This window comes from Rhyacophila brunnea, unplaced genomic scaffold, assembly GCF_057557595.1.
Source record: "Rhyacophila brunnea isolate RB1 unplaced genomic scaffold, BYU_Rbru_1.0 scaffold_18, whole genome shotgun sequence".
Classification (NCBI taxonomy): Eukaryota; Metazoa; Arthropoda; class Insecta; order Trichoptera; family Rhyacophilidae; genus Rhyacophila; species Rhyacophila brunnea.
This window is the reverse complement of record NW_028232837.1, coordinates 8,865,625-8,878,064: the sequence shown is the minus strand read 5'-3', so window position 1 is coordinate 8,878,064 and position 12,440 is coordinate 8,865,625. Positions and strand designations below refer to the sequence as shown.

General features: G+C 37.6%; 1 protein-coding gene across 1 annotated transcript in view; it reads left to right on the top strand.

Moving 5' to 3' along the window:
- ALiX (programmed cell death 6-interacting protein-like protein AliX) overlaps positions 1-12,440 on the top strand; it is a 30,905-nt gene that overhangs the window by 4,874 nt on the left and 13,591 nt on the right. The window contains exons 2-9 of the mRNA XM_085945146.1: positions 752-870; positions 1,051-1,178; positions 5,329-5,482; positions 6,541-6,665; positions 7,024-7,125; positions 7,952-8,174; positions 9,115-9,238; positions 11,197-11,374. Of these exons, the coding sequence (XP_085801272.1) occupies positions 752-870; positions 1,051-1,178; positions 5,329-5,482; positions 6,541-6,665; positions 7,024-7,125; positions 7,952-8,174; positions 9,115-9,238; positions 11,197-11,374 (1,153 nt within the window). The remainder of the gene's footprint in view (positions 1-751; positions 871-1,050; positions 1,179-5,328; positions 5,483-6,540; positions 6,666-7,023; positions 7,126-7,951; positions 8,175-9,114; positions 9,239-11,196; positions 11,375-12,440) is intronic.

Sequence of the window (12,440 nt, the reverse complement as noted above, 5' to 3'; positions counted from 1 at the left end):
AAATAAATCGTACAAAATTTTGCACGCACTGCGTTGTGGTATGCCGAATGAAATGTCAAAATGGCGCGACGCTTCTCTTGAATTCTTCTCGGACGTAGCGCCATCTGTCATTCAACAACATAAATAATTTCGTTCTGCTTGATGACGGTTAAATTTGTTCATACAAAAATAATAAAATCGCGATTAAAAAATGGGAGGGTGGGGGTAGGAGGGTGAAAATTTGGGGTTATGGGTATTTGTTATGCCAAATAATAAAAAAAATACAAAAAAAAAATTGTCAAAAAAATAAAAGAAAATTTTTCTGGATAGAGATACCCTAATCACCTAGCGGTATGAAATATACTTGTTGACCTATTCTCATACCTAACAAATATACATAAAAAAATTCATAAAAATCGGTCGAGCCATTTCGGAGGAGTTCGACCACAAACATCGTGACACGAGATTTTTATATATATAGAGATGTATGGAACAACTAAAAAACCATGAACAAAAAACCATAACAATTCTTCATTATTGATGCAACCAAGAAAACATCCTCACAATAATAACAGTTTCGATTCCAGAATTACATTGTTAAGTCTAAATAGCTTAATAATTATCGACTTACCAACTTTTGGCAGCAACCCCACAACATAAGGTCCATGTATACTAAGTATTTGAATCAAAAATGATGCGGCCCTTTAAAAACAAACCACATCAATTAGGTGGAAGATTCATCATTAATATTTTCCGTGCCTATTTGTTACAGCTATTGCGATCAACTTACCGCTTTGGAAGGGAAGATACCTCCTCAGGAAGTTCAGATACCATTCAAATGGAAGGATGCCTTCGACAAAGGGTCGATCTTTGGAGGCAGGATGAGTTTGAGTAAGTCTTTCAATTTCAAAACACTTACGAATTATGGGCCAGATGAATACAGTGATGTCGTTGATAACATACTCGTATATCTTTATACTTCCGATTTACTATAACTTACATAAATATTTTTAATTGTCAATTGTACTATGGAAAAGTCAATCATAAGATCCCATTTTTATTTAATTACAGCCATCTGTTCGTTGAGCTACGAAAAGGTGTGCGTCATGTTCAACATGGCTGCCCTGCAAAGCGCAGTTGCCGCCGCACAATCACTGGATTCGGATGACGGTTTGAAGTTGTCTGCTAAACTGTTCCAGGTAAAATCCTCCACCCTAATGTAGTTATTCTACATACAACATGTATTTGTCACCTTTAGTCTCAAGCCACATCTATAAATGGGCTTGATAAGTGTTTCACAATCATTCTAGATAGAGACTTTCGATGTTAACGAAACAAAATGAAAACACATTTTTTTTAATGAGCCGGCACAGACCATTGTATTCCTAGGTTTACATAACTGCTGCATGGTATAAGAATAGATGACACATGGAGGAAGTTTATTATTGAAGAACTAAGGTTAATTAGTTTTCACTATTTACTCCATACAAGGCGTCGCCGTATATATGTCACTTTTAAAGTAGGTGTAGGCCTCCGAATCCTCAGCTAGCTCGATGCCAGGAGTGGAGGTACATTCAATATGGAAGAGCAGGCAGTCACAATATTATAGTCCAAATAAAAAATGTTCACTGGATTAAAGTCAGTTTATTAATCTCCACAACCACAAAAAAAATGTTATAAAAAATTCGAAAAACCACAAAAAAAATTATAAAAAGTTAAATTATTATATAGTAATAATTATTAAAATTGTTACACTTATTATTTATAATTAAATTAATTATTATTATTGTAGACGAGTTCACACGAGTCACGGGGCACATAAACAAAAGGTTGGGAACCGGGTCCAAAAAAAACTTTAGTTACTCAAGACGTTTGTTTACAAACACACGACCTCAACTGTCAGAGTGACAGTTAGGTATTCCGCGACGGTAGGTATCGCGCCCTTTCCAAATGGACGTGTCCAAGAGGTATTTGAGACCAGGCGGGTGGCTCAAAGGGGGTGGTGATTCTGCCCAGCAAAATTCACAACGCGCGATTTGAAACTTTGTATGAGATTTTGGTAAGAAAATCGCGTCTCAGAGTATCGCAGAGACAGACTCTGAAGACGCTAGAAGACTGGATATCGAGATTAAAAATCCGCCCTTTTTATCTAATTAGGGCTGTTCGTAGTTCTTTGTCCAACGTTTGATAGTCGTAAAATTTGCATAACGGTTTCATTATGATAATTGCCAGAAAACGGTCTGTAACTATTTTCACAATAAAACCACGTACAAAACATTGGTACTCGGCGTTAGGCGCCGGGTACCGCCTCGATTTTCTCGGGCCAAAATTTACTTGCCTTGCGTATTGCGTGCACTTGCTAGTACAGAGAGTGAGTACGCTAAGAAGCGGCTATATCTTGTTTTTGACTCAGCCACGCGAAAAATGTACGTACGAAGAAGTTTTTGGTATCAACGGATTCGTATTTTAATTTCCCGTCGATACAGTATACCCCCCGCATGGTGACGTTCCTCATGGCTGAGGGAGAGCCGTTTACAAGGTCGGCCGTACTGCAGGCCCTAGAGGCGCGACAGTACCTCTTATCCAAAAACAAGTATGCTCACGAGTTAGCCTGGAGGGCATGGCCCCATATCCCAGTGGTCAAATTGGTATATTTGCGGCACCAGGCCTACGATAGCGCATACCAATCCTTCGGCTAACCCCCGCCGGAGGCCCGACTTTGAGGACACCTGACGGCCAGAATATTTCCCGGACGTTGGTCTCAGAATATACAACATGTAGGTTATAACCCTCTCTACTGAATAAAAACATAATATTATGATTACTAGCTGGGAACGTTAATCTATCTGAATTTATATTTGTGCCCGTCGTGTAAACTTTTCTACGTGCCTAATTATTTTCGATCAGTGTCGCCATAGGCACATACTTACGTCTAGTTGACGGATGTTATTCCGTCAACCAAACATATAGGCATTAATAATTGTTTAGTACACACTCATACTCCGCCAATCAAGGATTTCCCGCACTTTATTCTGGTACGTGGTCTCCTTGATCGACCGAAATCATCGATCCGATTTCCCGCCGCGCGTGAGCGTGACGCTGTCATACACGCGAGCGAGAGGGACTCTGTCTCTACAGAGGGGTAATTCTTGATCGCGAAATCGGTTCCGACACACACGACAGAGACGCCGTCGTATGTTAGAGCAGGAAAGCTGCCGGAATACCGATTCGAAAACGCCGCGCGCGGAACAGCCGCGGCTATTTATGATTGATTTCGAATGAAATTAATTCCGCTGAATCGCGATTAAAATCGGTTCGATGGTTGCCCTATATGTTGCTATGCTTTGTGATCGCGCAAATGTGCGAATGGAAGCTTTCGCAACAGGCTATGAGCATATGTTTACAATCATCACGCCGTGTATGTGCGATATGTAGCGACATCGATTTACCCGTTATTAACATTAATTATACCTTAATTACCTTAACTACTATATACTACTATCGCCCATCCATATGTCCCCCTTTATTATTTCGCTAACCCATTGCATGTTTATATTAATTTACCTATTATATTACAATTTACATTACATATTACAATTACAAATCAAATCTTATCTTACATTTAATCTAACTTAATTAACCCTTTATCCAATTATGTATTAAATCTAAATTTAATCCTATTACCTTTTACCTTATATTTACATGGTCTGCGACCGACTTATTCCTCCACAGTTCACCCTGAGAAGTGGTGGGACCTGCCAGAGCAAACTGCGGGACTTCTACATATATGAAATATTGTTAATTTTGTTCAGCTTTGTCGAGAGTCGTAATCATTCCACCGGTGGCACATTGACTACCAGGGTCAGACCGAGCGGCTGGGAGGCACTACTCCTTATGGGAGCGCCCCCCACAGGGGCAGAAAATTCAGTGTGTGACATAGGACTATCAGAAATTTTGCGACAAACTAAACTTGATAGATTATTTGGTATGAAGTCATGCTGGAGGTCTATTGACCACCTCACCTGTCTCAGTTGGGGGTATTTTTATTATCATAGTAGATTTTTGGGTCTCATCTCTTGATAATGGCCTCTGCAACGAGCCCGAAACGTCGAGGAAAGAAGGGACACACGGTGGAAACGCAAAAATCTACTACGATAAAAAAACAACCGTGAAAGCCTCAAACGGTATTTTTATTACTGACTATTTCCATTTTTCAAAAATCTTCTCCAACTGTCAGTTGTTCATCTGACGGACATTCGAGGCATGCTTTATCTTTTTCTTAGTACACTTACATAAAACATTAAGAGCCATTTCACACGAGACACCGGTGTACAAACACTGGTGTCTCGAGAAGCTGCATTTACACAATGAATGAGCTTATATAATTCAATTTTATTGTTAGATTTGTTGTATGTTATGATTCTCAGTTGGTCATTTAGTGTGATCTTACGAAATGTCTTATAGGGTATTATAGTATTATTGTGATTTGCATGTCTCAGGCGTTAGCCGGTTAGCCGTTAACCAGGCTTGGGGTCGGGTATTGTATGCCCCTACAATGCAGGTTTCCTACTTCTTTGCCGACGACAAATAATAGTACAATATGTATTGCTCTGGTGATATAATATTCTGTTTACAAGGCTGCATTGTATTTTTGAATTTTATCTACGTATTAGATTATTAAATTACTTTATTTATACATGTCGCCGGAAACAGTATGTAGTATGACGGATAGAAGCGGGGGTCAGAGGCATTGACAAGAAAGTGCAGAGAGATCTGTAGTTTCGTAGATGGTCACTAAGACATCTGCAGAGTGCTGAATGTACACTAAAGGGGGGAACAACTATACCTTTATTCCATTGTGAGTGGAATAAAGGCGCTGAAATACAACATGAGATTTCCTCAATACATATTTGATTCGCCCAAAAATTTTATGCGTTTAATCTTGTGATTGGGGATATATTAACACGAGTGACGTCTAACTTAATGTACCAATCTACTTTTGTCAAGCTTGACGTGGAGGCAGCAGCTTACTCTGCCTCGGGATTTTTAGATGGAGTTTTTCAGGTTTATTTTCGGAGTCTGGGGCTGCTACCAATTCGGAGGGCCTGGGCTATAACCCCTTTTACCCTATGGTAAATCCGACCTTGCGTCCAAAGTCATGATATGATTAGCCTGTAGTGTGTATAATACAAATATTATTTGTATTTAAGATGTTTTACCTCGTACATAATTACTATACATAATCAAAATGATTTACACGGCGTCAGGTTGACAGAAAAACAAAATCAATGTGCGCATCAAAAAATCACATTGTTAAAACTTACTTAACATGTTTTTGTTTTATTCTAGTTGGCTGCAGGAATTTTCAATCATCTGAAAGGAGCTGTTCCGTTGGCAATTCATCAGGAGACCACTCCGGATTTGAACCCTGATACTCTCGGAACCTTATCTCAGCTGATGGTCGCTCAAGCGCAGGAAATCTTCGTCCTTAAGTGCATTTATGGTAATTTAAATATTTTTTTCATTTATCCAATTCCACGGCCCAACCATCCTTAGTTATTGAAAACAGTGAAGTACTCTGAAATGCAAAATATCGTAGCATTATGATTGCACTTTGCGTAGCAAACATCTAATAAAATTCGAAATGATTATATGAAATTCTACAGGTCGTTTTATTAGTTGATGATTATTTTGGTTACACACAGACAATGGCCGAGCGACTTACATGTTGGCTTACAATATTGTTGGTCCCAGGTTCAAATCCTGGGTCTGGTGAAAATACACAAATATTGTTTTTCATGTTGTGTTTGGAATCAGGGTATGGACCTAATAGGTTGAGCAAGTGGCTAACATCCATTTTTCATAGAAACAAAAACCTGTTAATACAAACCTCCACTTTGTAGAGGCCCATATGATCTTATTAGGATCGGACATGGTCAAAGAAGAAGATTTCGGTTTTATGTAACACCATTATCAAAACCACAAAAGTAAACGACTTGTCACAGAAAAATAATCTCTTGCCCTCACTTTGGGAGTGATTGAGAATAATAGCGCCCGTATGGATTTATTTGCACCAATAGTGTGTATTTTAATCTATTGTGATAATAACTGTTTACACTTTAAAAGTGCTGACTGTCTCACTAATCTCATTCTTCATGAGTAAGCGAGATGCGATATACTTATTCCGCGGTAATACATACTGTCAGCAGTAAAACCATGCACGTGTAAACGGGGTATAGTACCTACTAACTTCGAAACTGTATACCTAGGGGCGGTAGGTTATATGAAAGTATGGTGAAGCAGGCTAGTATGGTGAGGCGGGCTGGGCTGGTAATCAATTTGTGGCAAAATTTGAACGTTAACATTATATTATATGGGTATATTATAATGACCAAAGTAAATCCTCTGTGATGGTCTGAATTATTTTTATCGCGTCGATATTTCTCGTAAGTTGTCAGCTATTATTAGCCCGTCATTCAGCTGTATGAGAAAGCCGTTTCCTTGCCCCTCTTTTAATTTAATACCTCTATGCTGTATACTGATTAAAACACCAATTTTTAGATGGCCTGAACGATGACATTATTGCTAAGCTGGCAAGTCAATGTGAAGACCTTTATGCGGAATCACTACGGTCTCTGCAGAAGGAAGCTATGAGGCCCCTCATCGAGAAAGAGACCATCACTGCTGTAAGTATTATTAATATCTATCATTGGAACGCATTTTGCCAAGAGATTTAACAAAGAAAGCTCACGTAAAGTACCTAACCTAATGTAAATTCACATTCACCTTCCGGCTTCTTTGTACCGTGTCTTCAACTGTATAACATAAATTCAGTAATCACATAAACAGTGTTTTGTCTTCAACATATAACTCCAACTGGCTGCCAGATCTTCGACTATTAACATTTAACTATTAACATACAAAATCTTTATATTTCCGTGGCTATCATCAATTCAACCACACTAAATGAATCCCTTGTATTACCGTTCAAATTCCGCATTCCGCAAACACATTTTAATAATATGAAATTACTTTCTTACTCAGGTTTCTGCGAAACAAGCAGCGTACCAAGCGATTTCTCAGTATCATCAGAGCTTAGTGTGCAAGGAAAAGAAGATGGTCGGCGAAGAAATCAGCCGTCTTCAGGTGAGATAAAGATTTCATCATGTAAACTCGATATTATTATTATCTATACATTCTAACAATAACCTCAATTAACCGTCATCTTTTGCCTCAATACTTAAGGCCGGTTCGGATTAGTCAAGTAGTTAAGTTGAGTGGCGAATGATTTAGGCCATCCTCCCACGGCGCAACTTATGTCCGTCGGAACTGAAACTAAAATTCCAGCCAGTATCTAGCTAATGTATTTCAATGGCGGCTCGCTGACGGCGAGACTGGAATCTCTCAGCTTCAAAACGGTCGCGAAGAGATGCGACATGCTAGTCGCGCGGTCTCTGAAGTTTCCAGTCACCGTAAAACAGTGGTACCAACATCATTAGATTTCGGTGAAAAATCATATTTTCTTACCAAAATTGGTTAAATGTTAATTGGAAAATCAAAATAACCTTATGTAAACGCTGCAGCGCGCGTGTTGTCAGTTTTTGTACAACACGGTTGATAGTTAAGTTTGACAGTTTGAGGTTATGTAATTATTATTTCAACTGGGTTTCAGTGGCGCCGTGTGCGAAGCATCACATTGGTCAGTTTATGAGTTCCTTCATAAACCAGTTCCATCAGATTTCAGTTGCGCCGTGGGAGGATGGCCTTAGTTACAACTAAATGATTTAGTCGCTGAAAAGTGTCCGAACACAGTATATTAGTGAGTGACATGTTAAAGTGAACAGAGCACAATAGGTGATAAATGCTTAGGACATTGTAAAATTTTTGGAAGCTGAGAAATTTTCCCTTTTAGAAATAAAGTTACAATTGCATTTCGGATTTACTAAAATTGTACATACTTGTATTATTTCAGCATGCTGTGGAGATGTTCAAACAGGCCCAAAGCCGCAGTGGCCGTCCCAACTACTTCCATGACCAGATGACAAAGGCTCAGCGCAATCTCGCGGAGGCCACCAAGGACAATGACTTCATCTATCATGAGCGCATCCCTGACGTCCAGCAACTTGAGTCGATCGGCAAAGTGGCCCTCGCTAAGCCCACTGCTCTCCCGGCCAAGTGGAGCTCCAAGTCTATCGGTTTGTGCATCCTCTTTCAACACATCCACTATCGCTCATCTACGTAATCATCGTATATGTCCTGGATTAACGCGGGCAGTACGTGCATGTAATTCGGACATGAAATAACTAATAATTATGTACTGGGTTGGGTGAGCTGTCACTTAGGCCTTCCGCTCGCCAGAATACTCAAAAAAGTCAAGACTGAAGCTAAAATTCCAGCCAGTATCTAGCTAATGTATTTCAATGGCGGCTCGCTCACGGCAAGACAGAAATCTCTCAGTTTCAAAACGTTCGTGACATGCTAGTCTCCCAGCCTCAGTTTCCAGTCCCCCATAAAACAGTGGTGACAATATCAGTAGATTCAATGAAAAAATCATAGTTTCCTACCAAAATTGGTAGCACTGAACTGAACTGAACAAGCAGATGAACTGAACCGATTTTTAATTTAAAATTTGTGGCAGAAGTTCCCCTGTCTGATAATTACAGGCTGCCAGAATATTCCAGTTTATATTTTGTATAATTATAATAATATTTTATATATATTTTGATAGTTTGAGGTTATGGGAGGAATAAACTACGTTATGTTTTGAATGATATTTGGTTACTACCGCTAAAAACCCAACTTTGCAGAGATAGGTCGTTGAAGCTTATATTCATCCTTTCCTGATATTCAGACTTGAATCAGTTCCTGTCATGGTTAAATGGAATTTTTAGTAAGTGCATAATAACAGTGAAGTAAGAACAGTACACTGCATTGAAATGTTATTATCCCCTGAAGATACCAGTTACCAAAGCAAACAAATTTATCATTGTGACTGCATTTATAAATGTGTGTCCTAAATGTCATGTAACGCTCCAGGGACTTCCAGCATTTTATGTCTAAGTAGAATAACCTCTGGTCTATATAATCAGATTCAGTTGATCGCAACAAATCAGTTATTCAATAATTTTTTTACAGATCTATTTGAGAACATGGTTCCTGTCCCGGTGCACCAAGCCATGGCTGCTTATGACGTAAGGAAGAATGAGATTGTCAATATGGAAATCAACAAATTACGAGAGAGCACTCAGACTCTGAATAGGTTTGTAGTTTATTATATTCCTATTGCATAACTGATGATTGTTCAATGTAACAATGAAACCATCGTAATGGATTGATCTTTTGAGCTCATTGCAAAGGCCAAAGGAAAAATGGAGGCAGATTACACCATTATGTACGGTAAAACCCCAATATTTCTTACTAATCGGGGATGAGGTTAATCCGGATAATGATAAATCCAGATAATCGAAAAAATCAAATACAGTATAACCTCGTTTTTACGTGCCCGGAATTCACGTTTTCCTGGCAATTGCGTGTAATTTTTTCAGTCCCGATGTATTTCAGTACATTTAATACCCGCATTTACGTTTTTCTTTCCCGCGATTTACGTCGGAAATATTCAAAATATGCGAGTTACGCGCGCTTGACAATGATTGGGTCGTGACATTCGAACGGCGTAAGGTGTTTGGAGGGAAAACTCCGTGTCTTTAGAACGGCGCACGGTGATTGGTCGGCGAGCGACGCTGTGATTGGCCCGAGTTCGGCGCATAAAAAGGTGATTGGTCCATTGGTCGCCATCTTTTCTTTTGACATCGTGTTTGTGTTTTGTGTACACTCCGTCTGTCATTATTCTGTCATCAGTCTAATAAGTTACAAGTTCGCGGTTTATTTATTTCATATTGCTTTCGGTTCGATTATTATACATTTTTACGTCCTCATTCTTTCAAACACATAATGTCTAACCAAAGGAAAGCTTTGTCAGTGCAAGAGAAAGGAACATTCTCAAAAATTGATATACATTATTTTTTTAATAAAAAATTAAAAAAATTTCATTGAAAATATTAATTGAATGTTGTTTTTTAATAAAACGTTATTTTTTTAGAAACATAAAATTTAAATGTTCTTTTTTCAAAACCCCCCTTTTACATTTTCCCTCCCCTTAAAAAACGTAAAATAGGGGTTATACTGTACCTACAGTAAAACCCCGTTAATTCAAAATCAACGGGACAGAAAATCGTAAAAATTTAAAAATACAAAATGTATTGCAAAAAAACATTTTTTTTGTTCCAATTTTGTAAAATGGTTCGAAATCTCTATAAATTTAATAGATTTGATGAGTTTTCACGAAAATTTCGATTTATAGCAGTGAATTTCGAATTAAACGTGTTCGTCTTAACTGGTTTCTTCTAGAATAAACCTATTTAACAACAATTCTATGTGTTTTAATTGTAATTTTTTCTTATAATCATAAGAAACTGATAATTGAAATTCTGTTGTATACCTGAAATTTCAAATTATGAATTAAAGATAAAATTTTGTATGATAACCATTTTAACAGGTTAAGGCTATACCTCAGTTGAGGCATGGTCTAAAAAGATCGTGGCTAGGCGATGCGCGGATTGCGGGTCGCGGGTGCAAATGACGCATGCCGAATGAAATATAATTTGTCATATAAATCCAACATGCGTCCATTTAATGTTCTATTAGTAACAATAATAATATATTCATTGACATGTTTTCTTTTTTCAAGTAAATGGGTAACGTTTTTAGTCATCTTTACACGATTTAAGAATTAATACCCCCGTCGCCATCACGAAACAAATTGACGTATTGACACCTCGACGTTCGTTCTCCAAATGCCAGTGAGTCCAAAATTTCGTCGCGCCTATAGTTGAAAATTATTTGCTGTTTCACTGATGTATCGTCTTAAGTATTGACAAACCAAGTCAAATTCCACTGAATTTCAAGTTATCAGGTTTTCTGTACAATATAAATGATTCAATATATTGTTTAAAAAATAATACGGTTATGTTTAAATCCCATATCTGGCAAAAATCACATGGTGTTTTTGATCTTGCTTCAACCATTCCTCCTCAAAATAGTTGGTTAATGTTATCTCCACTCCACTCAGTGAAGGCTCGTATACTCTTGTTTTGTAATGAAAATTGATTAATCTACTTTTAATAACAACATTAATTAAAGTATATTTTCTTTTTGCAGTGTATTAGCATCATTAAATTTGCCGGCTTCCATTGAGCACACCTCCGAAGGTGATCTGCCTCAGTCCATCTTGGACAAGGCGCGATCGGTGAAGGATTCGGGCGGAGTGGAAGGTCTCCAGGGGCTCATGCATGATCTGCCCGAGCTGCTGCAGAGGAATAAAGACATCCTCGATGAGGTATATATTATATATTTTTATTTGTAACTTCATTACCATAGAGAATGTCTTAATTCGAAATGAACAATATCTGGAAACGGAAATCTTTTGATCTGACTAATAATATTCCCTTAACACATTCACTGCGAACACATTATCATGAGCATTATAAGATGCTGAAAAAATGGCAATTTTCAAAACCCGAAAACCCTATCAAAAATATGAAATATTCAAAAAATTTTAATTGAAAACGTCAGTTGATTATTTGACTCGAAGAATGCGAACAACACGCGCCGCATCTACCGGATGCGTGACTCACAACACGTCGTCAAACAATGATCAAACAAGCAATGTCAAGACGACTAAAGCTGCGTTCACACATTACACATAACTTACGTTCTATTATTTTTTACTTTATGCTGGAAGTGATGGCGTCTCAATGTAGGCTAATCTTATCTTGCATTCACATTGTTTACATTCACATTGTTTTCACTCATTTTATTACATTTATTTTTTTTATTTTTATAGGTTTTGGAATGTATTTATTACATTATATAACACTACTTATGTATTAGAAAAATCAATGAAATTACACCATGTTTATATCCAATTAGCTTTATAAAAGTTATTATTCACACTACTTATATTTATGGAACAACCTAAAACATGGGTCAAGACAAAATCCGGGATTTCCGGAACAATCTGGGCAGCAATAAATGGAATCGCAGCGTTTATTGAGAGTATCCAAACAATATTTACACCTTTTTCTTTTTGTTTTTCCGTTATTCCCTTTTTCTAATAAAATGGGTAAATGTATTTTACATGGTAGAGTAGAACTCAACGGTGTGGTAGAATGCAACAATTTTTTAATAATGGCTAGCCTAAAATCATATAATGTAGCTTTTTTTATCACAAGTTTCTCGGTATAAATAATAAGAATTTAGCAACATTGATTGAAAAATATGTATTCCGAGTTTTTTATACCACCGAAGTGTCTTCCGTTGACATGGATAGTATGCCATCATTTGATCATGGTAGTCGATCCATAAATTTATTGTACTCCACTATCATTTTTGGTTTTGTAACC